Here is a 27,685-nt window from a genome sequence, read left to right as displayed (position 1 = left end):
TACTTGGGCCAAGCTCCGCTAATGTTGGCCATGTCGGCATACCCTATAGTATGCAAATGGTTGAGTGCATGTTTAGTTGGCGAGTTCCTTATGTGCCAATATTTTCACTTGGAATTCCTTGGTGGTCTTCTAGCGCACGAATTCATCCAACACTTCGTCCTTAATATATGGGCATTGGCCAAAGGGCAAAAAATATAGATCAATGTTACTTCGTCACCAATGTATTCTTCGATCCACTACTTGAACGCATTTGAAGTAGTCAAAATATAGTTGCTCGTTCGGCAGGCTTCTCGTGTTCATCTTTTAAGCGGAAGTATCCCATGATCTCTTTAATGATGTCCATGCGTTGATTCTTGACACGCTTCTAGTGATAAACGGTGAAGTGCACTCATCCTATCATTATCTAGTGAAGTCATAACCTCATTGAACCTATTGATTGTGGACCCTCGCATGATTGTTTTGTTTAGTAGGAAATGATAGTCTAGGTGACGAATGAGAGCCAGTACTATCCCTCCACAAGCGTCAAATGTAAAAAAAGTAATTAGTTCATGTTATACACTTATAAGTGATTAAATCTAAATATTTGGTATATATTTAAAGCAAAATTTAAACATTAAGAGTTATATTATGTAATATTATGTCCACTAACCATTATATTCACAAAACCCATAAATATATACACTGAATTAAATCTGTCATATCTACAAAATCATTTATATCGAGAAATATATACAGTGAATCCATCCTATCAACAACTATATCCATTAATTATACAAAAGAAACTATATCCACTAATCATATAAAAACTATAAAGAGTATCCACCAATCATATGACTGAATACAGTAATCATAAACTAATGCACCAAATCCATCTTATCAACAACTATATCCACTAAGCATACAAAAAATTATGAACTATAAATACACGATAATACAATACATATAAGTGCTTCTAGCTCCCCCCTTTGTCCGTGGTGGGCAAGGGAGATTGCATCTCCGACGTCGTAGCATCAGCTTTGTGGCTGGTTTGGTAAAAGAGTTGGCAACATGTTCATTAGAAGATATGAACCAAACATCGAGAGCTTTGAGTGCAATCTTCTCTCAGGAAAATAAAATCGAATTCATTGTGTGTTGTGTGTTGTCAGTGTGAACCATCACCTAGGTTATCACACCACAACATCGACACTTGGGAAGTAGGATATCACCTCCTTAAGAAGTGACTGAATTTAAGTTACTTCAGCAGCATTATTTACACGGGTCTTATATTCTTCTTCTTCACTGGAACGGAAGGAGACTGTTGGCAACTTTCTTGAGGTCCAACATATAAAAGGATGGCCCAAAATACAATGCAAAGCTGAATGATCACTAGATTAATAATCTTGGGAATTAAGCTTTTCACATCTTCTGGAGAATTCAAATTTACAACCCTAAATGTACACACAACTTTGTTCGAATCATTTTTGCCAAAAAAAAATCGCTCCAATCTAACCAGAGTTGGTATCGGTGGCTCTTTCGATGATATGACAATGTGAGACACAAAGCACACACTATTAAAAATCCAAAGTTCACACTAACAATGATGAAACTCAAAATTATTCTTCCTTTTCACATATCAACGATATAAATTAACAAAATTATGGATTAAATTCTATTGAATGCTATAAAAGTTGAGAATCAAACCTGTATTCTTAGTAGGAAAACAAAAAGATTGAGAAATTGGGGTGCTCAGGTTAGGGTTGTTGATTAGCGAGGCAAGATATGGCCACAGTGACGAGTGCAGATTTTTGGAGGTCGAGCTCTAGTGAGCTCGGTATTTTGAAAATATGAAAAAGGCATATTTAAAAGTTTGAAACAATTCTGAAAAAATATATCCATGGAAACATGTAAGTATTCCACAAGAACGTGTTAAATTTCGTCAAAAAGTGTTGTGATTTGTAGGCTGTACAAAAAAACAAAATTCTAGCCCAATAACAAAAATGAAAGGCCCATTTAAAAATGCATATTTGTCTTTTTCTGTAAGCCACATGTAAAATTATAATGCTGCAAAATTTTGCACATACGTAATCTGCACGTGTGTTGACAAATAAATTTGGAAACTTTCGTGCACCGAAAAAATAAAATTTGAAAACGAGCTCAGCTCGGCCTTCGTTGGCATTTTTCGCACAGTGACCGCCTATTGGACGTATGTATGCGCCAATAGGCTGAGTAATGGGCCTGCCTGTTCTGGCGATGGCTCACTTGAACGATTTTCCTTTTTTTTTCTTTTGGAAAACTGGCTGTTGGATGTTTCTCTTCGGGTTTTTCCTTTTTTCTTTCTAAAAGAATATTCAGTGTATTTTTAAAGGTAATGTGTGTATTAAATATTTGTTCCACATGTGTTTAAAAATCACCATAGATTTGTTTTTAGTTTGTATTAGAAAATGTTCACATTGTATATTAGAAAAAATTTCATCGTACCATAAAAAAATCCTCCATATAATATAAAAATGTCATCATATATTCGAAAAGACACTTTTCAATACAATATGTTCAGTCCGTATTAATAAAATATTCATCGTGTAATTAAGAAAAGGAAAAAAGAAAAATGGAAGTAAAAAACCCATAAGAGAAAATAATAAACATAAAACCGTAAAAAATGAAAACAAAAACCAACTGGAAAACCAAACAAATAACATGCAATAGCTTATTGCAAGATATATGCACCTCTCACCTCTAGCATCCGCGTACATAGGCTGGACGAGCAAGGGCGCAATGAGTAATGATTCTCTTTATAGGACTTGCCTTCAGTGCGCACTTTCTTTCTGGTTTCCAACTGTTTCCTGTTTGGTTCGGTTTTCTTACAATTTTAATTTTATTTTTATTTCCTCTTTTTCTTCTCCTTATTTGTTGTTTTTCTTTGCAGGTTTCACCGGTTTTCTTTCATTTTGTTGTTTCACTTTATTCTTTTACATTTTATTATGCATTTTGCATTTTCTTTTCAAATACATGTCTACTTTTTTTAATACAGGTTATACATTTTTCGTATAGATGTGGAATATTTGTATGCACATATTAAACATTTTTCAAATACATGTTTGAATCATTATGTGAGTACATATTAAATATTTCTCAAATGCACACAAAAATATTTTTGAATGCTATGAATTTTTTTATTAAATTCTGCAAACATGGTATAAACTTTATTTTGAAAATTTTACAAACATATTTTTTGAAACGCGTGAACAATTTTTAAAGTTTCCATGTAATTTTTTTGAATGATATGAAGCATTTACTTAAATTTCGTGAACCTTTTTTTCCATTGTATAAAAATATATCAAACATAGTACTCATTGTATAAAGATGTTTCAAACATATTAATTTATCCTAACACTTTTTACATTTCAAAAAAAATCCTGAACTCTTTTTAGAAACTCAGGAACATTTTTTTAAGTGTACAAATATTTTTTAACGCCGCGCAAATAAAAAAAGTACGTTGCATTATTATTTTTTCATATTCACCGGTGGAATCTTAAATAGGAGTATTTATAGATGAATAATTTTTTTAAGTATATGCATTTAGAATATATAGAAATATTAAAAAAATGAATATAAGCTTACGTTCTTACCTGTCTGTCTGACGTTTGTGCGCCTGCCTGGTTATGGACCTGGCCATTTAGTGAGTGGCTGAGTCCAGCGAAACGGACGAGTCAAAGGCCCCTCCCTAAAAACCGTACTACTATAATATACTTTTTGTCAAAAAAACTATAATATACATTTGTATATTGACTTATATAATACTGATTTTTCTGGGGGGGTGGGGATGGGGGGGGGGGGGGGGTTGGGTATGTGTCGCATGCCCTTGAATTAGTCTATCCCAAAGAAAAACAAGTATTGCTTTCTAGCATTAGTTTACGGCACCAACAAATGCTACAAAGTTCTACTTGATTCTATCTCCAGAATTCATGACCGACTTTACAATACTGACCAAGTGATGAAGATGGTTATGCTTTATGAAAACATTTGCCAGGCTAGAGCTTTAAGAAAATTACGATATTCTAGTAAACTTTGGCGGTGGTTTTTTTTTCCAGCATCACTTCTTAAGAGATCTTGCAAGACAAAGAAATATAGAAATGAATAGAAAGTAAAATGCTTCAACTTTTTTTATTTTGATAAATATCTTTATTTAGGTAGTAACTAGGTGGTGAAGTTATTTGATTAAGTTTTCGAATTTAACCAACTGAACCTATTTTAATTTTGATTATTTCAATGAGATAAATGTTGGGAAAATTAAGAATACCGGTATTTTTTTATTCCTTTCATTTATTCTTTAAGAAAGAAATGAGAATTGGTTTGGTGAATCAGAATTTTTTTATATAAAATATTAAAGTAAAAGTTGCAATTTTTTTTCTTGTGTAAAATACATATCAATAATCATGGGTAATCCCTCTTCTCCCACTTCCAGTTATGATGTTAGTGGGATTTGACATTATTTTTATTCCGACAACAATAAAAAAGATCTTCGTCGCATATGCGATCTTCCTAGTGTTTTGCTCTTAAGTATAGATATGGTATTCTTAGTTCAACTACTCAACAAATAAATGGAAGTTATATCTATCAATATATGTGGTCATGGGCCGTCAATAATGATTCTCGTATTAGAGTTGAATCGAGAGCACTTAGTAGCTTCACATGTCATTTCGGCGAAAGGATGGAAATCCTCTTCTATAAGCCACCAATTTTGGAATTTAAGACGGAGCTTGGGAGTAGTAGCTTCCGAGGTCCATCAATTTTCGATTTATAAACTGAGATTAGGTCAGGGTAAGTTGAATCAATGCAGGCTAAAATAGGAGCATGATCACTTATGATAATGGCAAGTCAAAAAATTAATTCAACTTTGTTTTGATTCAGTTATTGCTTAATACATGACTGTCTCTGGGATTACCCGGTTTTGAGATCCCCCTAAATAGTGAAAATGCGGAAAGACTAGGGCATCTCCAACACCGACCCCTCAAACCACCCGCATACGTCTGAACCGCGTGGTCCGGACCATGGAAGCCATCCAACACGGTGTTGTATCGGTCCGCCGAGTGGTCTGGGTCATGTTTTGCCCGCATCTGGAACCAAATGTGTTTGGGGGGGGGGGGCTTTGCGGGAGTACGGACACAAGACACATCAGACTCTTACACCCATGGCCCACCCAAAAGGAAGACAGAACCCGCACTTTTGTAGCCGCCCGCCCTGTTTTCATGGCAAAATCCCCACTCTCTTCCTCCATACCGCCTCTCTCGACCCAATTCCCGCCCTTTTCTCCCACTCTCTTCCTCCCTCCCGCAGCGGAGGCATGGAATCAAAAGAGAGCCTGCTGGAGTTGGAGGTGGTGGAGGATCCCAGCATCACCATCACCCGGAAGATCAACTCGGCAACGCGGCAAAATCGCCGTGTCAAAGTGATACGTCTCCGACATATCTATAATTTTTTATTGTCTCATGCTATTATATTATCTATCTTGCATGTTTTATATGCATTTATATGCTATTTTATATGATTTTTGGGACTAACCTATTAACCTAGAGCCCAGTGCCAGTTTCTGTGTTTTCCTTGTTTTTGAGTTTCGCAGAAAAGAAATATCAAACGGAGTCCAATTAAGCTGAAACTTTACGATGATTTTTTATGGACCAAAAGAAGCCCACAGAGTACCAGAGATGCACCAGAGGAGTCCCGAGGACACCACAAGGGTGGGGGGCGCCCCCCTAGGGCGCGCCCCCCGTCCTTATCGGCGCCTCGTGGGTCCCCCTGACTTGTCCCCGATGCCAAAAAATCTTATAAATAGGGAAAACTCCAAAAATAAACCTAGATCAGGAGTTCCGCCGCTGCAAGCCTCTGTAGCCACCAAAAACCAACCAGGACCCTGTTCCGGCACCCTGCCGAAGAGGGAACTCATCACCGGTGGCCATCTTCATCATCCCGACGCTTTCCATGACGAGGAGGGAGTAGTTCACCCTCGGGGCTGAGGGTATGTACCAGTATCTATGTGTTTGATCTCTCTCTCGTGTTTTTGATATGGCACAATCTTGATGTACCGCGAACTTTGCTATTATAGTTGAATCATATGGTGTTTTTTCCCCCTCTACCTTCTTGTAATGGATTGAGTTTTCCCTTTGAAGTTATCTTATCGGATTGGGTCTTTAAGGATTTGAGAACACTTGATGTATGTATTGCATGTGCTTATCTGTGGTGACAATGGGATATTCTCATGATCCACTTGATGTATATTTTGGTGATCAACTTGTGGGTTTTGTGACCTTGTGAACTTATGCATAGGGGTTGGCACACGTTCTCGTCGTGACTCTCCGGTAGAAACTTTGGGGCACTCTTTGAAGTTCTTTGTGTTGGTTTGAATAGATAAATCTGAGATTGTGTGATGCATATCGTATAATCAAACCTGCGGATACTTGTGGTGACATTGGAGTATCTAGGTGACATTAGGGTTTTGGTTGATGTGTATCTTAAGGTGTTATTTTAGTGTGAACTCTAGGGTTGTTTGTGACACTTATAGAAATAGCCCAATATATCGATCACAAAGAATAACTTTGAGGTGGTTTCGTACCCTACAATAATCTCTTCGTTTGTTCTCCACTATTAGTAACTTTGGAGTGATTCTTTGTTGCATGTTGAGGGATTGTTATATTATCTAATTATGTTATCATTGTTGAGAGAATTTGCACTAGTGAAAGTATGAACCCTAGACCTTGTTTCCAAACATTGCAATACCGTTTTCGCTCACTTTTGTTACTTGTTACCTTGCTGTTTTTATATTTTCAAATTACAAAAACCTATATCTACCATCCATATTACACTTGTATCACCATCTCTTTTCCGAACTAGTGCACCTATACAATTTACCATTGTATTGGGTGTGTTGGGGACACAAGAGATTCTTTGTTATTTGGTTGCAGGGTTGTTTGAGAGAGACCATCTTCATCCTACGCATCCTACGGATCGATAAGCCTTAGGTCATCCGCTCGAGGGAAATTTGCTACTGTCCTACAAAACTCTGCGCGTGGAGGCCCAACATGAGTCTACAAGAAGAAGGTTGTGTAGTAGACATCACAAAGCGAAGGCCGCAAAGGAGGCAACCCTCGTGAAAGCGGAAGGCTGGTGGAGGGCGTGCTAATGGCATCTGTGGCGATGGGCGTGCTGGTCACGACCAGGGTCGCGGAGCGTAGATGGTGTCGCCCATCATCCAGATGCCATCATGACCGGAGCATTACAAGGCTTCATACTGCTACGCCACCAAGCAGCTTGGTAGGCAGTCCACGGCAACTGCCGCTGGGCAAGAGCCTTACATCGTCAACTTCAACGCAGCGTTGCTGCTCTTCTCGGAGTCTGCTTTGCCACAACTTGTCCGGGCGCGGACAGCAGGTGAGGAGCACATGGGTGCCCACACACTGTTCGCTGCTATGATTAAAGCCGGTGAGAAGGCGTACAACGATGCGGACACAGAGATGTTGGACAACATCCACGACGACACCGGAGGAGGAGGAGGCTATGAGGACGGCCAGGTGGAAGACTCGAATCCCACCTAGTCTGGAAACTGCACCCACACGCAGCAGGGCTACTCCCAGGCCGGCACACAGCAGACCGGCATGGGCACACAACAGGAGGAGGATTGGGCCGCCGAACAAGCAGAGGAGGAGGAGGTGGAGGAGGATGAGGACGAAGAAGAAGAAGATGATCCAGATGGATTTGGCAGCGATACGAAGAAGAAGGGTAGAGGAGAAAGCTTCAACATGAGGGAGGACGAGTTGTTGTGTGATGCATGGTTGGCCACTAGCCTCAATCCGATCCATGGCACGGAGCAAAAGGGCTCAACTTTTTGGGCCAACATTCACAAAATGGTTCCATGAACACAAGCATTTAGCGCCCTACTCCGATGCGGTCATCAGCAACTGTAACCCAAAGTCCCTCAACCATCGATGGTACACCATCCAAGAGGCCGCATCGAAGTATTGTGGCCACTTGGCACATCTCATTACACGGTGTCCTAGTGGTGTCCGAATCACCGAGCAAGTAAGTTATTATCACTTGCCAGAAATGCATAGTTGTGTTGATCAAATTGTAGCCCGATATGCTTTTGTTGATCATTGGCCGGATATGAATAGTTTAGGCACCGGACATGCATAGTTTGTTGATCATTGGCTGGATATGCATAGTTTTATTGATCACTAGCCGGACATGCGTAGTTTTGTTGATCACTAGCCGGATATGTAGCTGGATATACATAGTTTTGTTGATCGTTGGCTGTTGTTTTAGCCTTCTCATGCGTGTACTGTGTTCAAGAAGTTGGAGAAGAAAAACTTCACTGTCATGCATTGCTAGTTGAAGTTGAATGGTTAACCGAAGTGGAACCTATTCATAGCCAAGACCGCCGCCCAAGCCAAAGAGGAAGAAACCGGTGATCCAACTGACCCAGCGAAAGAACCACCTAAGAAGGTTAGAAGAGGGCTTCAGGGAAAGAAGTGGGAGGAGGAGAGGGCAAAGCGAGAAGGTGCGGCAGTCAAGATGGCGAGAGGTTTGATGACATCTTGTCCAAGAAGGAGGAGGCATTCGTCAAGCGCTCAGACATCAAGGAGGAAAAAAGGCGAAGAGGTTCAAACTGTTGATGCAGTCGGCCAAGAAGAAGCTAGAGCTCGGAGAGAAGAGGACCTTGATCAAAGAGAAGAAGGCCATGCTCGAGGAGAAGAAGGCGGGGCTCGAAGAAAAGAAGGTGAAGATTGCAGCCAATGCAAAGGACGCCAAGATGTTGTCTTTGAAGGTGGAGTCTTTGAATGCCGATGCAAGAATGATCATGCAAGCCGTCCACTACAAGATGTTGCAGCAGCGAAAAGATGAGCTGGAGGCGGCGGAGCATGAGGCGGAGACGGAGCCTGCATACGCGGCGGTGATGGCACCTTGAGCATGGAGGAGGCTCGAATTGCCCGTCCGGCAGGGCAATAAATCTCAATTTTCTGCACGAACTGTCAGACTGAAATTCCTTTGTGATTGGGATCGGGCATGTAAAAAGCTTACACATACTTGACTCTTTTTTGTTGTGATCGGGCATGTGATCCGACGCTGCTGTGATCCGGCGCGCGCTATGGATCGGACGGGATTTGAATTTCAAATGGGCCCTTTACTAGCAGACATATACTTAATAGTATTGGATGGCCAGCTCCCGCATCCGTGTTGCGAACTGGTCACCCTGTCTGCGGACGGATACTGAAGCAAATTTACGGGTCGGCGTTGGAGATTCCCTAAACTCTACTGATAAAAGTTGTACTGATAACTAGCAGTTTCTTCTGTGTCGTCCAACATATGATGGGTCGTGGCCTTTTCCTTGTGATTTGCCTGATCATATCTGAACCTTGTTTCATTTCTATGGAAATGGAGCTTTGTTTCAATAGAGGTGTGAAGTGTGATGCACCGTTAAAAACATTACTAGTACTATGGAAGTGATTGCATCGGTGTGCATTGGCCAAGGTCATCATAACTAGGACTAAGAGCATTTTCAATAGATGACGTAGATGTATATGCAACTGAATTTTACATCATTGAGGCTCAAAATCCAGGCTCCAACAGGGGATGCTAAGAAACGAAGTCAGGAGCGTGTGGGATATCCCAGCTGAGGACAAGTTCAGTTTCACAGGGGAAGATTGGCGAGCGAATATATCGCCAGGCCCCCGCGTCGCTCGCACAGGGCGGCTCGGGCGGCGCCTCCTTCCGCGGCAGCCGTGGCCAGCCCAGCCTCCTCGTCTCCTCGCCATCGTCGGCGTTAGCCACCGGGGCAAAGCTCGTCTGGTGCCGGCGGCGGCGGGACAGCGTCCGCGCTCATAGTTTTCTTCAAATCCCGTGGTACCTTCGCTAGATCTATCCGTGGTGGCTGCTCTGACGACGGTGCAACTGCTCGCGGCCTTCACAGCTGCTACTCCTCGGCTGTTCGGTGGCATGCTGCTTCGCGGCGATGGCTTGTTGGTGAGGGTCCGCCAGCGCGGCGACCATGGATCCACATGGATTTGGTCATGTCACGGGCTGCCTTGGCCTCGTGTTGACCGGCATGGCAACACCGGGACACGTCGGTGGTGCCTCGGGCTGGCTCCTTGCTGGCCTGTGCTCATGGCGGCAACCTGGATCTGATAGGCATGGCGGCAGGCGACGCGTCGGCACGCTGGGACGTGTGGACTTGGTCCAGCCGATGCGTGCATCCTCCGGCGTCGCTTGGGCCAGGCCTTGCTAGATGACTGCTCGGTCTCCCATCGTCTATGTGCGGTATCTCGGGCGGTAACGGTGATCCAGATCTTGTTCGGCCTAGAGATGGTGGCTGCAAACTGTGATGGTGCAGCGACCTCTTGTGGCTCCATGACGGCAGTGTACATCGAAAGATCTTCGGGAGTTCATCTTTTCAGATCCGATGGTCACTTCGGCGATGAGGTTCAAACTATGAACGTCGGCTTGACGCGGAGGAATGGGTGTGCAGCGGCGCAGTAGCTGATGGGGTCGTGGAAAAGTGGTGACGACAACACATTTGTGACATCGATGGTGGTGCTTCTTAAGTACCCGGTATCGAGCTTCGGGGTGAAAGCCCAGATTTGAATTCTGGCAATGGCGATGGTTATACATTGTTACCTTGTTGAAGGCATTGCTCGGATATGCTCGGACAATTTCTTCAGGGTGAAAACCTAGATTCCGGCGTTGACTGCTGGATCCAGTGACGACAGCGTTTCAGCGTTGCTCCCTTCCTGAAGGCGTTGCTGTTGAAGAATCATGATGTTCATATGGTGTCTTGAGACGGTTGGTGTGGATATGGTCTTTCCTATAGTTTGCCGATCACGGAACTGATCACTTTATTTTTTTTCTTTCTTTTTCTCGCCCATGCATAGTTTTGGTCTTATATGACTTTGCTATTTGCTGGCATGTTTTTTGTGTGGGTTAGTGTTAACTGTGTGCATCCTAGCTGTACAGAGGCCGGGTGTGTGCTCATCATTTTAAGCTAATAAAATCCATCCTTTTTCGAAAATAGAGGAAGATTGGCTTCAGAACTTGTTGGGACCATGCACTCAGTCTATGCGTACAAGAAATCAAGAATATTACTACTCTTGTGGAAGATGCTGGTTCTTCAGAGATGATTGCGTCCACGGGTCGGGTAAAGATTCAGTAAGCAAATCGGTTGCCTTTCTCAAGCAATTTGAACTGGACCTAATCAGCTGTGATATACTCTCGCCAATTTGAAAAAGCTTATCTCTCAAATGAATGTATCTTGATGCTAGATACATCCATAGGAGGGATAACCTTTATCCGACGGAGGGAATAGATGATCCGCGGAGACGGGAAGGAATAACACAGATCCCAAAAGATCCCGACAGCAGTCACGACACGCATGTCCCGAGGAGAGCCGGAAAGTGAATGGTGGCAGGGCTAGCAGTCAGTGATTCCACTTCAGATAGTGCGACGCTCATTCCCATTGGGGGCAACAGCATAGGTGCGTGGGTTCCCCCACCTGAAGGTGTAGTGAAACTGAATATCGATGCCAGCTTCCTACTGGATACGGGTCAATGCTGGGGTGGGGCGATTGCCAGAAAGCATAATGGGCAGGCGGTCTTCTCCAGGAGCAAAAAACTGGCTTCTTGTATGCATGTGGAGGAGGCCGAAGCAGCTGCGGTTAAGATGGGGCTGGAGTTCCTGGCGTCTTTGTTTACGAGACATGTCATGCTAGAGGTGGACTGTGCAAACCTTGCGAAAGATCTGTTACCAGAGACCAGATCGAGACCGGCCTGGTTCCACCATATCTGCGACATTAAAATGGCAATGCATTCCTTCTCCAAAGTCCAAGTGAGTTGTGTTGGTAGAAAAGGCAATAATGTGAAAGTTTATTAGCCCTTGAAGAAAAGTAATCTTGCATGCCCCTTGGGAGGAGGTACGGAGGACTTAACCATCGCTCGCCCTGATCCGGACAACACAAAGGATATCGATCAAGGATAAATTATGCTCCAACTTCCCTGCTATGCCACAACCGACACTTAGGTCTAAATCACAAACCTTAACACTGATATTTTTACTAATTAATGTTTATCGTAAACTTTCATATTATAACTTCAATGTCGTTGATCATACGCATCGTATTCAGTGATCTACATGAATTTTTTTATTATACCACTCTTGTATACCTATCATTTTTGAACTAAACATATAACTAATGCAAATTACCACTACCTATTCAACTCTCAAAAATATATAAGTAAAGCATTAGGGTTCTATAAAATATAAGTACCGCCGTGCTCTAAATTTATAAGTGAAGCACATGAGCAAATCGCCTTAACTCAAAAGATTTAAGTGAAGCATAATGACCATTCTAATAAATTGAGATAAATGTGTGTCAATCACTATTGGTCTGATCAGGATACAATGATCATTCTAATAAAGTAAGACATTTTTTGTTTGCAGATGATAGTCTGTTTTTTCTAAAGGCTAATGTACAAGGGGCGAATGAGGTGGTGGAGGCCCTTTGCATTGCCATGCATCTGGACAAAGAGTAAATTTGGACAAATGTTATGTGTTCTTTAGCAAGGGGTGCTCAAATGATTTTCGACAGGAGGTAAAGAATGCCCTAAATGTTCAGGTGGAGGCTTTGTCTGATAGATATTTAGGCATGCCTACCGAGGTCGGGAGATCTAAGAATGGGGGTTCAAAATACCTCAAGGATAGAGTCTATAAAATGGTTCAAGGATGAATTGAACTAATTTTATCTATGGGAGGGAAAGAAGTTTTGATCAAATCAGTGGCACATGCCCTACCAGTATATGCTATGGGATATTTTAAGCTTCCCGGGGCTTATGTGAGCACATTGATGCAATGGTAAGAAAATTCTGGTGGGAATCAAAACTGGAGAAAAGGAGTTGCTCGGGTAGCTTGGGATGACATGACCCAACCCAAATATATGGGGGGCATGGGCTTCAGAAAGATGGAGCAATTTAATCTTGCTTGGCCAATAGGCCAAGAGGGCGGCTCGTTCAACATCCCAACTCATTAAGTGCACAAATATTGAAGGCAATTTATTATCCAAATGGAGATTTCCTTTCAGCTCAATTGGGATCTAAACCGTCACAGATCTGGATGTCTATTCATGAAGGGAGAGATGTTCTGAAGCAAGGACATATAAGGAGAATTGGTGGTGGGAGAACTACTCACATATGGAACAATCAGTGGCTGCCTAGGGAAACTACAGTGAGACTGGTTGCGCCTCAGCAACAAAACAAACTGGAGATGGATTTTGAATTAACTGAGCACACAAATAGAACGTGGAACCATGACCTATTGAACTTGCATCTTTTGCCCATGGACGTTGATGTGGTATGGTGTGTTCCGCTGCCATCAACGAACATGGATGATTTTTGGGTCTGGAGCCGGGAAAGATCGGGTGAATTCACTGCACGGTCTGCCTATCGGTTGCTTGTCCATACCCAAAACAGAGGAGATGCCTGGTTGGAAGGGAAGGCAGGTATGTATAATTCAAAAATTGAAGAGTAAGCTTGGAAAAATATTTGGAAGTATAACCTTCTAGCAGAGGTTAAGGTATTTGCATGGAGGCTTTCACACCAAAGTGTGCCTACAACTGATGTGGCCAATCATTGAAACAAGTCAGTAACAAGTGGTTGTACTATATGCGGCTGGTCACAAGACTCGTGGCGTCACTCCCTCCTAGAGTGCAGGATGGCACGTTATGAAAATTTATATGACAGAATCTATGATTGTGAGGAGTCAAATGCTAAGTGCTGGATGTTTGAGCTACAAGATATGCTAACGGAGGAGTACGTTAAATCTATCGTTACTCTATGGTCGATCTAGAAGGCTCGAAGGGATGTTATCTATGAGGGCATATATCAAAGCCCATTTGATACTAACGGATTCATCACACGTTTTCTGGAGGATTTGGAATCCACTGAGGAGAAGGAGCACCAAGGATCAGCAAGGGTAGGAATAGCTCGAGCTTGTTCCATCCCGCCGCCTCAAGGTGCAGTCAAGGTTAATGTCGATGGTGCTTTAGCACATGCTACTCGATGTTGTGCTGCGGGAGCTATTGCAAGATCAGTGGAAGGAACTTTTCTAGGGGCATTTTGATGGCACACTAGACCAAGCACGTGTAGGAGCAACAGCTTGCAGAGAAGGCTTATGTTTATTGCAAGATAATCAGGCTAATTATGCGGTTGTGTCATCGGTGTTCGGGAGATCCAGGAAGGAAGTCGTGCTCTTAACGCTCCAATCATCAGGGAGATCAGAAGCTTGATGCCCACTATTGGCAATGTTTGATTCTGTCATGAACGACGTGAGTCTAATGTAGATGCTCATAGTATTCCTAGGAACTCTCTTGCGTTTGCACCAGGACACTATCTCTGGTTGCTCGAGCCCGTCCCCCGGTGTGGCTATGTAACTCTTAATATCAATCAATAAAGCTCGGGTGGTGTTCGCGATAAAAAGACTGTTTTCTGTTTAAGTTTCGTACCTTTTTTATTCCTACTGTTTCTATTCTTATTTACAGTTTTTCTTTAAAATTTTCATCAGTTTTTCTTGTGTTATTTATTTGCTTAATTTCATTTTGAGTTTTTTATTTTCTTATTTTTCTTTTTTCAAATACATGTCAACTTTTTAAATACAAGTTGTACATTTTTGTATGGCCATTTTTGACACATTGAACATTTTTCAAATACATATTTGAAAAATGTCTTGAATAAATTTTAAATATTTTCAAATACACATTGAAATGTTTTTGAATGGTACAATATTTTTCCAAAAAATATGGAAACAATGTGTATTTTTTCAATGTCTCAAACCTATTTTTCAGAAAGTGTGAACAAGTTTTAAAATTTTCAAGTGCATTTTTTTGAATGGTCCGAAACATTTTCAGAAATTGCGTGTACCTTTTCTTTAACATTGTGTGAGCCTATTTAAAAATTTCATGAACATTTTCTGAAATGTGTTAACATTTTAAACAATGTCAGGCACATTTTTGAATGGCACGTAACATTTTTTTTAAATAACACGAACATTTCTTAACATTTTTAAAAACTAGACGATATCCCGCGCGTTGCTGCGGGAGATGGTTAGCTATACATGAGCGACATTAATTCAGTATGTATCAAGGAGACATGATACTTGTATCTAAAATGAAGGAGGCATGATACTTGGATCAATAATATGGTTGGGATAGATGAATGCTCAAATAGATCTGAAACTCTCTTGCTAATTAAAATGATTAGACCCTAAAATATACTGAAAGATTTGGTGATTACTTCAACTTCTAAGTGTAAAACACGAATGATGTAAATGCAAACGTAAGGCCAATTATGTGTTGTTGCGGTTTTTGGGTATAAATATTTCCAATCTACCAAGTACCAATAGTCATTAAATCTGTTCATTTTCACTGGCAGGTGGGAGGGAAAGGCCATGTCACTGTAGGTATGGCACATCGTTTGATTCGTTTGGATCAGGCGCCCCTCGCGTCGCCCCTAGGGCGACTCGGGGGAGTCTAGGGTTTTCCCCCGCCCCCCACCCCCCCCCCCCCCCCCCCCCCCCCCCCCCCCCCCCGGAGACGACCGTCGGGAAAGCCCGCGCGGGCGCCGGGGAAGGTGGCGGCGGGGTCTTCGGCGCTCCTTCTTCGCGAAGGCCCTCGGATCCAGGGGCGGCGACCCCTGTTGGCGTGGCGTGCGGCGTGCCTGAGGGCTCGGCCGTGAGGACGGCGAGCCGCAGGTGGTGGTCGAGCGCGGCGCGGAGCTTCCCATGCCAGATCTGGAGGTATTGCCCCCCTCCCTTCCATGCATCCCTTCCCAGTCCCCGGTTCGGCTTTGGATCTTGTCGGATCCGCCTCCGGTGTGTTCTGGTGGAGCAGATTGGTGTCCGAGGGAAACCTTGGCCGCCTTGGCTGGCCGGCAGCGGCGACGCCGCCTTTTGGCGCCGCTTTCCTCCTTGGGGGCGCTGCTGAGGACACCATCTCTCCACTCCGACCCATGTCCGGGTGAAAGCCCAAGATCCGATGCGGATCGGGCGTCGGCGGCGCCCCGTGCACCGTAACCTTACTGGAGGCAGCGCCAAGGACATTGGGATCGGATGGGAGGGTCTGCAGGTGAGGGGTGGGGGTGTGTTGCCTCCCTTTCGGTGGAGCGGTGTTTCTTTCTACATATTCTTGGCAGCGGCTCTTGGCGGCATGGAGCAGCGGAGGCTTGGCGTCAGATGTGTGGTGACGGACACGCGCAGGAGGTCGACGCTGTCTGGCGTCGTAGTGGCGTCGGCGGCAGCGAGACCGGGCAATGCCGATGCAGCAGTACAGCTCTGAAGATGGATAGGTGGCAGGTGGCTGTGGCGGCCTCATACCCGGCAGGCGTCCTGGTTGAGGAGCACGCCAGACTGGTGGGTGCCCATACCCAGCAGGCGTTCTGGTTGGGACCTCAGGTCTTAGATGTTAGGTTTGGCTGCGAGGTCTGTTTGGTATTAGGCCCAGACCATCACCGCCCCTTCATCACCTAGATAAGAGTAGCGATAGAGGTTGCTGAGATGGTGGCTTTGGTCTTTGTAAGGTCTTATGTTAATAATTAATAAATTGACCGTATGCATCGTCCAGATGCAGAGGCCGGGGGTATTCCTCCTTTTTCTAAAAAAAGGTATGACACATTGTTTGATGCAGGTTAATTCGACCTCACAACATGTTTACATACACACAATGATGTCAGCCTCTTCTTTAGTATATGGAACTTCATATAAAAAAAAGGTAGCAGGACATATGAATATGCAAGCCGGCAAAATGGTACTGTATAATCTACATAATCACGATAAAAACTTGTCCAAAAAACGTAGCATGAAATATGACTATCAAAGCCAGCAAAATGGTTCTGTATAATCACATAATCACGATAAAAACATCTCGTTTACATATTATAAGTACTTGTTAACAGAAGTAGTAAGTTTGCTAATTCATTTAAGGGCAATAGACCTGATATGAAATCTCTTCACTGCAGCTGCATGAAACAAAAATGCAAAATTGTTAGTTAATATTTGCCCGCAGAAAAATTTAATGAATTTTTTTCATTGCCAACCCATATAGGAGCTTCAGAAAAGATGCAGTGGGATTGTGGGAAGCTAACTGTTCTTGCTCTACTGCATACCCGTGTAGTTGCTTCAGAAAAGACACATAGTGGGAAGCTATCAGCTCTTGTTCAAGTATCAGCGGAAAGCAAAATTAAACACGTGAAGGGCAGGAACTTCTGAACAATGACAAACCGATGACCCGTATGAGAGGCTCAGTAGCAGCATGTACAGAAGCACCCCAAAAAAAATTCATTCCCAGTTTTCAGAGCTGATGTGTAAATGTACTGAACTGGTCACCTACAAAATCTTATATACTCCACACATTTAGATACACCCAAAAAGACCAAGAGGAACTTCGTTAGCAGAAAAAAGTAAGAATAATAGATGGCAGCACCAGGCGCCTAACTGGTGGTTTCCCTCTGCCTTCAGCATGGTCTGTGGACGCAAGACCAAAGGAGCCTTTTGATGGCAGACTAAGTAGCAGAACTTGCAGCAGCGGCAAGGCTAGAGGCCAAGATGAATCTGAGATAGGGATTTGGTCAGGAGTGCGCAAGTGTGGGAAAGCAAAGTGGAGGCATGTCTTTATATGAATAGGAGTCACGATCGTGGACTGCTACAAATTACATCTTCAGTTTCTTGTGCAGTTATGGCTAAGCAATAGTGGACATGGCGTTGAGGAAGTGGAACAGAACAGCCGTGGGAAAGACAATGAATGGATGTGACTGTGTATGGGCTACAGCCCAATCAATCTGCCTTTTGCGGAGAAGAGGCTTCGTACAGCCCAGCCGCAGGAAATCCAGTCCGAGGGTCTTGAAAAAAAATAGGAAAAGGAAAATATTTTGAAAAGGCTGATGTGGCACAGTGATGAGATGTATAGTCTGCATGGCAAGAGAAATAGGATAGTGGAGATCAACTATTTAGGTATCATAGATATCTCGAACATTTTTTTAGAAACACGTGTACATATTTTTAATGTCACCAACATTCTTTTGGATGGCACGAACATTTTTTTAAAGTGTGCGAACATTTTTTTTACATTGCATTAACATTTTTTTTTCAAATTGACAGTGAGTCTTTAAAAAAATATAGATGAATTAAACTTTCTATTATATGTATTTAGAATATTTCTAAATAAAAGTATAGAGTTAGCGTATGGCCTTACTTGTGTGTCTGATGTATGTGTGCGTGCGTGGTTATTGGCCTGGCCCATTTACGAAGCATTTGAGGCGAGCGAACAGGGGAGACAAGCCCGTCCCTAAAAACCATACTACTATGATTATACATATGTATTTAGACAATTGATTTTTTTGAAAAAGATATTGGGTATGGGTCGCATGCCCTTGAATTAGTCTAGCTCAAAAAACCAAGTATTGTTTTCCAGCATGACTTTACACCACCAACAAATGTGAGAAGGTTCTAATTTATTCTATCTCCAGAATTCATGATTGACTTTACAACATTTACAAGGGAGAGGGCCGGACATTATACTCCAACAAAAAACATTTGCCAAGCTAGAACTTCATGAAAACTATGTGATGAAGCTATGTACCTAGGGTAGGGTTATGGGCCTGTCCTAACTGCCCTACCCAAGGACATCTCTAGAAGAAATCACCTTTCAATCGACTTAGAGGTGTTCCACTCGACAGACTCGAAGGCATTCGACCGAGAAGCAATCACTCGACCAAGATCCAACCACTCGACGGCCAGGAGACCTAAAGTCACTCCGCACGCTAACGGTCGGTCATTAAGTAGCTTTTATGGTCATCATAGCATTTTATTACTAGCGTTACCAGTAACGCCCTGCCTTAATATACATTGAACCCTTTGTAACGTGGGCTGGTCGGGTCCTGGCGCACTCTATATAAGCCACCCCCTCCTCCGAGACAAGGGTTCGCACCCCTGTAATTCATACTCTCATAATCCAGTCGACCGCCTCCGGGCTCCGAGACGTAGGGCTATTACTTCCTCCGAGAAGGGTCTGAACTCGTAAACCTTGCGTTCTTACAACTTCTCCACAGCTAAGATCTTGCCTCTCCATACTTACCTCCTACACTACTGTCAGACTTGGAACCACGACACTATGATATTCTAGTAATTTTTTGGCGGTGGTTGTTTCTTCCTTCACCACTTCTTAAGAGATCTTGCAAGATATCTCATATTAGAGTCGAATCGAGAGCTGTTAGTACCTTCACATGTCCTTTTGGCGAAAGGATGGAAATCCACTTACCCATTTTCGAATTTAAAACAGAGCTAGGGAGTCGTAGCTTCCCAGGTCCATCAATTTTCGAGTTCTAAACTGAGACTAGAAGCGTTTAGCGCGCTTTGCTGCGCCGAAGAATGCCGCATGTATTTTTCATTAACAAATCTAATTCATAAGCTCAAATATGAGCATTCTAGAGGTGATTTGTTTTCCTCTAGAAATAAGGATAAAAAATCAAAGGCAACGTCAGCTTGCAAGTATGACAACAACAACTCTACGAAATATCACTACCACTGTATGAATTCCCATTAAACACCCAAGCAACATAGGGCAAAAGAACCTCACAAGTCACAAGCACCAAAGAACACAGTCAAAATGGAATGAATCTATGAGAGTAACAACTCAAACAATCTCAACAGCTTGTTCCTGTTGGGTTTCACGCACTTTATGCAAGAATTATAAACAAAGTAACAATACATAGAGCTTGATTCCCTGAAACCATTATAACATCAACTTCTCGTTTCAGAGTTGTATAGGCGTACAACAAGGAGTAATATCTTGAGATAAATGGCTTTGTGCCCTTCCTTCTCCCCTTTATGTAAGCGGTTTAAGTTGAAGCTCAAGAAAAGCTTTGAGACTGTTACATCACACAGTAACTCAACATCAAATAGATTAAGAAAACAATCACATTTGACCTATACTCGCGTACCTTGTTCTTTGTTGCTTTAAAATCCCACCTTGTGTTCTAACTTTGAGACTGTTACATCACACAGTAGCTGGCATGAGAGTTACCCACATACAAAGAAAAGATCAAGTAGAAATGGGAACTGCAACATGGCCAGTAAGCACTAATTAACAATTAAAATCATGAATGTATGTTCTACTCCCTCCATTCCACTGACTAAGGTGTGCACACATTTTAAAATTGAACTTTGACCAACCAAATGTGGGTTATATGTAACAAAAAAATATATCGTTGAATTCATATTCAAAAGAAGTTTTGAATGGTATGATTTTTAAGTCATATATATGGAGTAGCTACCATGGATTTTTCTAAGAAATTTAAGTCAACTATCAGTTCTGCTAATTTAACACAAAACATAACAGTTTTCTGAAGTATTATTTACATGACACCTAATTATTGCAAATTAAGGTTTCATTAAAAAGATGGCCAACTCTGTGACTTAGACTGGTGCTTCAATTATACTCTCTAGCTAGCTAGACCTGGAATTGAGAAGGCTTGCATGTATAATATGGCTGGTCATACACTCATACTACACTATCCATTGCACATGTATAATATTCACACCACGCGCGACCACGACCAGGCTGAAGACCATCCATAAAAAACACACTGGTAAAACACATGACCACATCACCACTCAAGAACGGGCCAATTTCTCCAACAACACAACATGAATGGGCACAGAGAGACAACCCAGCACCACGCAACATCTTGCTCAAAATAAATACAGTTTTTTTCTAAATTATCCGTTCCACATTGAAAACTGAAGATATTTGTTTTTAACTCCTACAAATTTCAGTAGCAATCATTGAAAGTTTGAACTGTTCACACATACAGTTACCGTTATTTCTGTATATATATGTATAACCGTTGGAAGTTTGAACTGATACACTAAGACTTGGTAGTTACAGGTGTGTTCTAGAGTGCACTGTAAATACAGCTGAATTACAACACAATGTATCCAACGTTTGGGAGAATAAAATTATCATGAATCATGTGTGAGATGAACAACCGGATTCCTTCTTCATTTATCAAACTTCACAAGAGAAAACGATCTGTAACTACAAAAAACTGATAACAGATAAACAAACTGGCATACATCAACAAAATTTATAGTGAAAATCCAAAATAATGTGTGCTAGATAGCAGCAAACTGTTACCTTTGGCATGTATACTATCCTTGAATTCTGATGGCATGGCCTTGAGCACGTCTATCACCAGCTCACAACCCGAGGAGCGAGTCTAACTTCACAAGCCCAAGCACCACACCCGAGCACGTGACTCACATCTAGATCTTGGGCTCTTGGCACAGTGATGTAGGAGCACGTAGCCTGGTTGGCAGAGGCACAGGATACCGAAAGTGGGGAAGCAGGATATCCATGGAGCTGACACGGAGACAACAGCATAACCTGCCTAAAGAATAAGAAAGGACATAAAGTGGGCAGAGGAAGTGAAACAACGTTTTGCTGAACAATGATAGTCCCACTGAATAACAAAATACATCATGTTTTAGTTGTTTGGATAATTTACATAATACATTTAAATCCAAGGTAATCTTCTTATGCATGATAACAATGAATGTGATCGGTATTAAGAAACTTTTCCTTGCCAACAATATACAGTGCAAGACTAACTATGCTCCTAGGCTCTCGATGACCAGACAGGGGAGCTTATGTAGAAAATTGATAAACCTACATAGAAGAAGGATGAGCAGGATCATACATCCTGAGGAAATATTAAGATTGCCAAAGAAGTGAAGTGGTGAGAACTATATAAGGATAAAGTAAATGCTCAGACAACTCAGCTAAATATCTATTTCTGCATCACCTTTGGTCGTGCCGCTCGCTATCATCGAGTTCATACAAAGTTCAGATAACAATGCACTAAGATTAATCAGTGCGACTGAAGCCAATGCAAGTAGCCAAACTACTCAACACTCGGTCCAATCACTAACCCATGGACGGCTTCAGATCATCGAGAAGAAAGCCTATGCACAAGCACCATACAGTAACATGGGGGCAGAAATGCAGATTAAGAAGTAGCCCCCATGCCTTGTCTTGATATTATTGTCAACTACAGACTTCACACAAGTCAAACGAACCCCCGACTACACACAGGACACAAATATAGGAGGCAAAAGCGTTAGACAACGATGTGCTTCTCCCTTCACATCTCTGCTCCCGCATTCGATCTCACTGGTACAAAAAAATTCTATCCATTCGCACATTTTTTTTCCAATGATGAAGCGAGAACATGCCAAACGCCAAGCGAGCAAACCAAAACCTGCTAGGACTAAATCGCGGACCACACCACAAAGCCTGACACGAGACAGACCAAAATCCCAACGCCATTGCTGCAGCACTGAGATTAGAGCTCATCAGGCGAAACATACCTAGGAGTGAGGGCAGTGGACTCACAGCACGTCCTTCTCGGAGTCGGGGACGGGGTAAGTAGAATCAATGCAGGTAAAAGTAGGAGCATGATCACTTGTGATAATGGCATGTCTAAAACATTAATTCAACTTTGTTTTGATTAGATTGTTGCTTAATCCATTACTGTCTCGGGGATTATCCAGTTTTGAGATTCCCCTGAATTATGAAAATGTGGCAAGACTAAGCGGTACTGATAAAAAGCATGTTGTGATCAATATGTGGTTACTTCAGCTGTTCTATGGAATCAGTGGAAAATATGGTCTAGAGATGTGGAACGCATTGGCTGGACATGGATCAAGCCCCTCATAAACAGGACTAGGGCAAATCTTGTTAAACCAGTAAGTGGAAGGCAGACCAGAAAATCCCACATCAAAGAGATCACGGAACTTAACATATGAGCAATGAAGAAACATATGCCAATTATAATGTACATTAGCATTTAGCAATACCTTTATCACAAGCAGGGCACATGATATTGCTTAAGATTCCCCATACAGAAGACTGATTTCCTAGCTTATCATACAGAAAAGTGGTAAATCCGAAGCTAGCTACGATACTTAGGTAACATAAGAACTAGCAAAGTAGATAGAGACTTGCACATCATCTCAACTCCACGACTTGGGACTTCCTTCTCACATTTCAAAGAGGTCTTGCCCTGGATCACTACCACCAGTCATCAGCTCCATTCCCAGCATCACCATCGTAGTAGCCATTGTCAAAGCCCCCCGCAGCATTGTCGTAGTAGTCATCACAAACCCCGGTATCATCATTATTGCCAGCCCCGCCATGGTCGCCATAGTTGTGATCACCACCCCCGCAATCATCGTATTTTGCATACGGCATGCCCCCTTCCACGTCATCACCGTTGATGAGGTCATCACAAACCCTGGTATCATCATTGCCAACCCCGGCATGGTTGCCATAGTCATCCTGCACGCCTTCTTCCTCGTACACGCACAACCCAAGGTTCTCATCCTCATCGTAGTACTCATTCATGGTCTTCACGGCCTACACGAATGCATATCAGTGTTAATCCATGAGTAACTGTGGCATTACCAAAAGAACGCACACAATGGTAATGTGGTCAGGAAGTTGGCCGGCTTTACCGCCTTGAAGGTGCTATGGTCGGTGGGGCAGAATGGCTCGCCGTCGAATGATGAACAGTTCTCCTCAGTGTAGTACTCATTCGCATATTTCACGGCCTAGACGAATGCATAGAGCACAGTGTTAAGCCATGATAACCTAGAGATAGAGAGAGTGCACAATGGTGATACGTAAGTTTGCCGGCTTTACCGTCATGAAGGTGCTATGGTCAGTGGGGCAGAATGGCTCGCCGTCGAAGGATGAACATTTCTCCTCAGTGTAGTACTCATTCGTATATTTCACGGCCTAGACGAATGCATAGAGCACAGTGTTAAGCCATGACAACCTAGAGAGAGTGCACAATGGTGATACATAAGTTTGTCGGCTTTACCGTCTTGAAGGTGCTATGGTCGATGGGGCAGAATGGCTCGCCGTCGAAGGATGAACAATTCTCCTCATTGTAGTACTCATTCGTGTACTTCACAGACTAGACGAATGCATAGAGGACGGTGTTAAGCTGTGACAACCTAGAGGCAATGCACAATGGTGATAGGTAAGTTTGCCGGCTTACCATCTCAAAGGTGCTACGGCCGGTGGAAAAGGACGTAGTCGACGCGTGTGCTCCCGTCGCATCTGTCGCGCCGTCCGTTAGGCATCGCGAGCGCTTGCCGTTCCCGCTGGCCTTCCCCGTTGAGCTTCGAAGGCCCGCACGCTTGGCGCCTCCGCCCGTCCGGTCTGCATTTTGCCTGCCGCCGGTGCCCGCAACCGCAACCTCCCTGCCCAAAGCTGCGCCCTTCCGGCCTGTACGTACCACCCTTTCCAGTGCCACACCCGTGGATGCGGCCGGCGGCGGCGCCTTCCCCATGAGCTTCTCCTCGGCGCGCAGGTGCTTGTCGTAGAGCGGGCGCCTCAGCGGGTCACTGAGAACCTACGCACGCAACGCAACAAATTAACACGCGCGCCGATCCGGCGTTCCGGCCGAGAACGACCGACCGCCCGCTCGCCACTTTGGCTGCTGGATCGAGATTACCTTGTGGGCTGTGGTGAGGCGCTGGAACCCCCGCTCCGCCTCCTTCCACTTGAGCGCGCTCCGCTTGTGGTACGCCTCGTTGATGTCGCCGGCGGTGGCCGCCTTGGGCACGCCCAGGATCTCGTAGTGGTCCTTCCTCTTCCCCACGGCTTGAGGCGAGGCGAGACCCGCGGTGGTGTGGGGTGCGGTCGATCGGCTGGGGTAGGGCGGGGCGAGCGAGCGCGGCGAGTGGGGTGAGAGCGCCGGCGGCGGCGGCGAGTGGGGAGACGAGAGAGAGGAGTGGCTGGGGGCGGTTCGTTCGGGGTGAGGGCTGCGGCGCTGACGTTCAAGCCCATTTGTAGAACAGATGGCCTAGTGGAAGCCCAAAAAGGTGTTTGGCCCAGGTAGGGGGAGCTTTTCCTATTTGACGCACTCGCTTTCCCCAAAAAAACAAAATTCACGCACTTGTCTCTGCGTCAAGTTTTTTTTTTTTTGAGAAACTGAACCCTTTATTTAAAGTTCAGAAATGTTCATTGGGATACAGATAATGTCGGGCAACACAGAAAGCCACACATGACGTCCAAAAGCAAGGGCAGACGCTGCCTTAGCTAGGTCATGCGCTTCCCCATTAACGTTTTTATGAATTTACCTTATAAAGAATGAAGGGGTAGCTAGGCACAACCATGGCGTCCACGTCATTTATGAATAGTGCATAGTTAGCGATCGAACCGCGCGAGAGATTGCCCTCTCTCCAGTAAAAATATCTCCTCTCTCTCCTTCATCCCACCTCCCTTTCGGCCGCCTCGTTTTCTCCACCTCCGCCTCCAGCCCTCCACCACCTCCTCCTCCCCTGCCTCCACACAGCTAGCCTCTTCCTCTCCTCTTCCTTGGTCGCCTCTTCCTCTCCACTTCCTTGTTCTTAGATCGGGCGCAGGTCGTCGCCATGGAAGAGCAGGGCGGCGGGGTGGGTCGACGACAGCTACCACGCGCTCGAGTGGGCCCGGGCGGTGGAGCTCGTCATCTTCCACGCCAATCCATCCCCTTCCCCCGTGGTCACCATGGGCGGCCCCGGTACGTTAGCCTCCTCATCATTTCATCCTCCGGTCTGGGCTCTGGCTGAATTCTGGGGATTTGTTCCAGGCGTGTCCGGCGACGTGGTGAGGTTGGTGGAGGCGGACCTGCGCAAGAAGGCCGAGGGCGCCGTCGACAAGGCACGCCGCCTCTGCGTCGCCAACTCGGTAACATCCTCTACCAACTCCGCTCGTCGCCCGTTGTGATATCTTCTCTATCTGTCCATGGAGACGATCACATATTGCATATTTGTAACCTGTTGCTCCTTACACGAAACCGCAGGTGCAGGGCATGGTGGAGGTGGTCGACGGGGCGTTGGGCCAGAGATGGCTCTGTACAGCCCACACGTCTGCAGGTTCCTTCTTCCTTCCTGCTGCTCTCCTCTTTTCATTAGTTGCAACTGCATGTTTGGGTCAGTGCTATGCCTGCTGTCGCTGGGCAGTACTTTAGGCAAGTCAACCTTCCAATTCAGTATGTATTAGCACAAGGAGAAACACGTCTGCACAAGGAGAAGAGCCCCTGTTAGCTTTTCTTTTTGCAGAGTAGACCAATAATCTACATCAGTTGATTTGAGGGTACGCTGAATGTGATATTTAATGAATATGGTCATTCTGTTGTTCAGAGTACACAAGTGGTTGCCCCTGAAGTCTACTCCTTGCCTGGCTTATTCATTAAGGTAAGATTTTGATTGTCTCAATTTGTCGCTTCAGTTCCACATTAACCATGAATTGTTGTGTGTAAATGCTCATATCCCGTTAAGTTCATGTGTATAAATCAAGTGGGTTGAAGTGTGCTATGAATTTCCTGAAGAAGTTTACTTGAGATATTATATGCATGGTGTGGATTGTTGAGTTTTCTTGGTTAATGGAATGCCATTCCTGTGCAGATCAACAGGGGGGAGGTCCAGGGTGAGACCTTCAAGAGGGATTTGATGTTGCTATTATTTCAGTTTGCAGATAGAGGATGCGATTCCAGCAAGACAGTGACGATGGCGATGATAAGTGACATTTATGTTAAGGAGTATTAGCATATGCTCACAGGATCACTGGAAGCATATAAAGGTATCCACAATGATGGTTGCTTTCTTATCGACAAAGAATTGAATTATAATTATAGACCGTAAGAGTAGTTGTCTTTTCATTTGTTAGAAAACATAGTGTACCTTTATAATCGTATATGTATGCAATGATCCATCATGTATTTTTGTTTAAAACCACAACCCGTAATTGTTTGATGTCGTGAAATGTCTATATTTTTTTTGTTTACATTCTTAAGTTAGCCTTGGTAGGTAACCTTGGTAGGTTATAATACGCAGATCGATAATCCCAGTTCAGTTTGAGCTTTCCATGTGATTTTTTTCCCGGATATTAGAATAACAACTTAACTTAAATTAGAAGTATAGTGTCAATGGGTGTCATCTAAAGCTAATAAGATGTTGTTACTGAAGAACAGCCCCTTGCTACTTGCACAGTACGTGAAAAACACCCTAAATAGATTAAAGAAATCATACTTGACTGTGATTGCATTTGGTTGACGCTTACGTGTATTTCCCATCGGTAGATCAAGGGGGTAATCTTCTACATTTCACGTCCAAGCTTTCAATGCATTTTTCCATCTTTTTTTCATATCCCAGTCATCATCTACAAGGCCGAATTATGCCATTGTTGATGGTGCACAGGTCTGTTGCATGGTAAACCCAATATTGGCCCTCCTTTCAAGCTCCTGTGTTCATCCTAGAGAAAATTCTCAAAATTACATCTGAACTATCTTTTAATCTCCCAACAGTGTACTGCTACGATTATATAGATGGATACATCAAATCGGTGTGTCTAGGGACCTAAAGCCTTAAGAGTTAAGTGCCAACCTGGGGACCGATGTCATAACTGCAGATGGGATTTATTCAATTATTTTCTTGCCTAAAATGATAATGTATGCAGATGGGCGTTGTTCAGTCATAAGAGTTGATCAGTTCAGCCTGCATAGTTTTGTTTCTTCAGTGTACTGTGTGTGAGGAAAACATTTATTTTGTTTCTTATTTAAGTGAATTCATAGCTGAG

At 43.6% G+C, this 27,685-nt stretch overlaps 1 protein-coding gene across 1 annotated transcript; it reads right to left on the bottom strand.

Moving 5' to 3' along the window:
• Positions 1-22,862: 22,862 nt before the first annotated feature.
• Positions 22,863-25,242, bottom strand: LOC125533112. Its single transcript, XM_048696882.1, has 7 exons — positions 25,207-25,242; positions 24,579-24,896; positions 24,120-24,476; positions 23,940-24,035; positions 23,759-23,854; positions 23,572-23,667; positions 22,863-23,473 (listed from the first exon to the last, which is right to left on the bottom strand). The coding sequence occupies exons 1-7, from the start codon at positions 25,240-25,242 to the stop codon at positions 23,129-23,131; spliced, it is 1,344 nt and encodes a 447-aa protein (XP_048552839.1). The 3' UTR covers positions 22,863-23,128.
• Positions 25,243-27,685: the final 2,443 nt, after the last annotated feature.

This window comes from Triticum urartu, chromosome 1 (genome assembly GCF_003073215.2).
Source record: "Triticum urartu cultivar G1812 chromosome 1, Tu2.1, whole genome shotgun sequence".
Lineage (NCBI taxonomy): Eukaryota > Viridiplantae > Streptophyta > Magnoliopsida > Poales > Poaceae > Triticum > Triticum urartu.
Note: the sequence above shows the minus strand (reverse complement) of the source record. Positions and strands in the feature narration are given on the sequence as shown.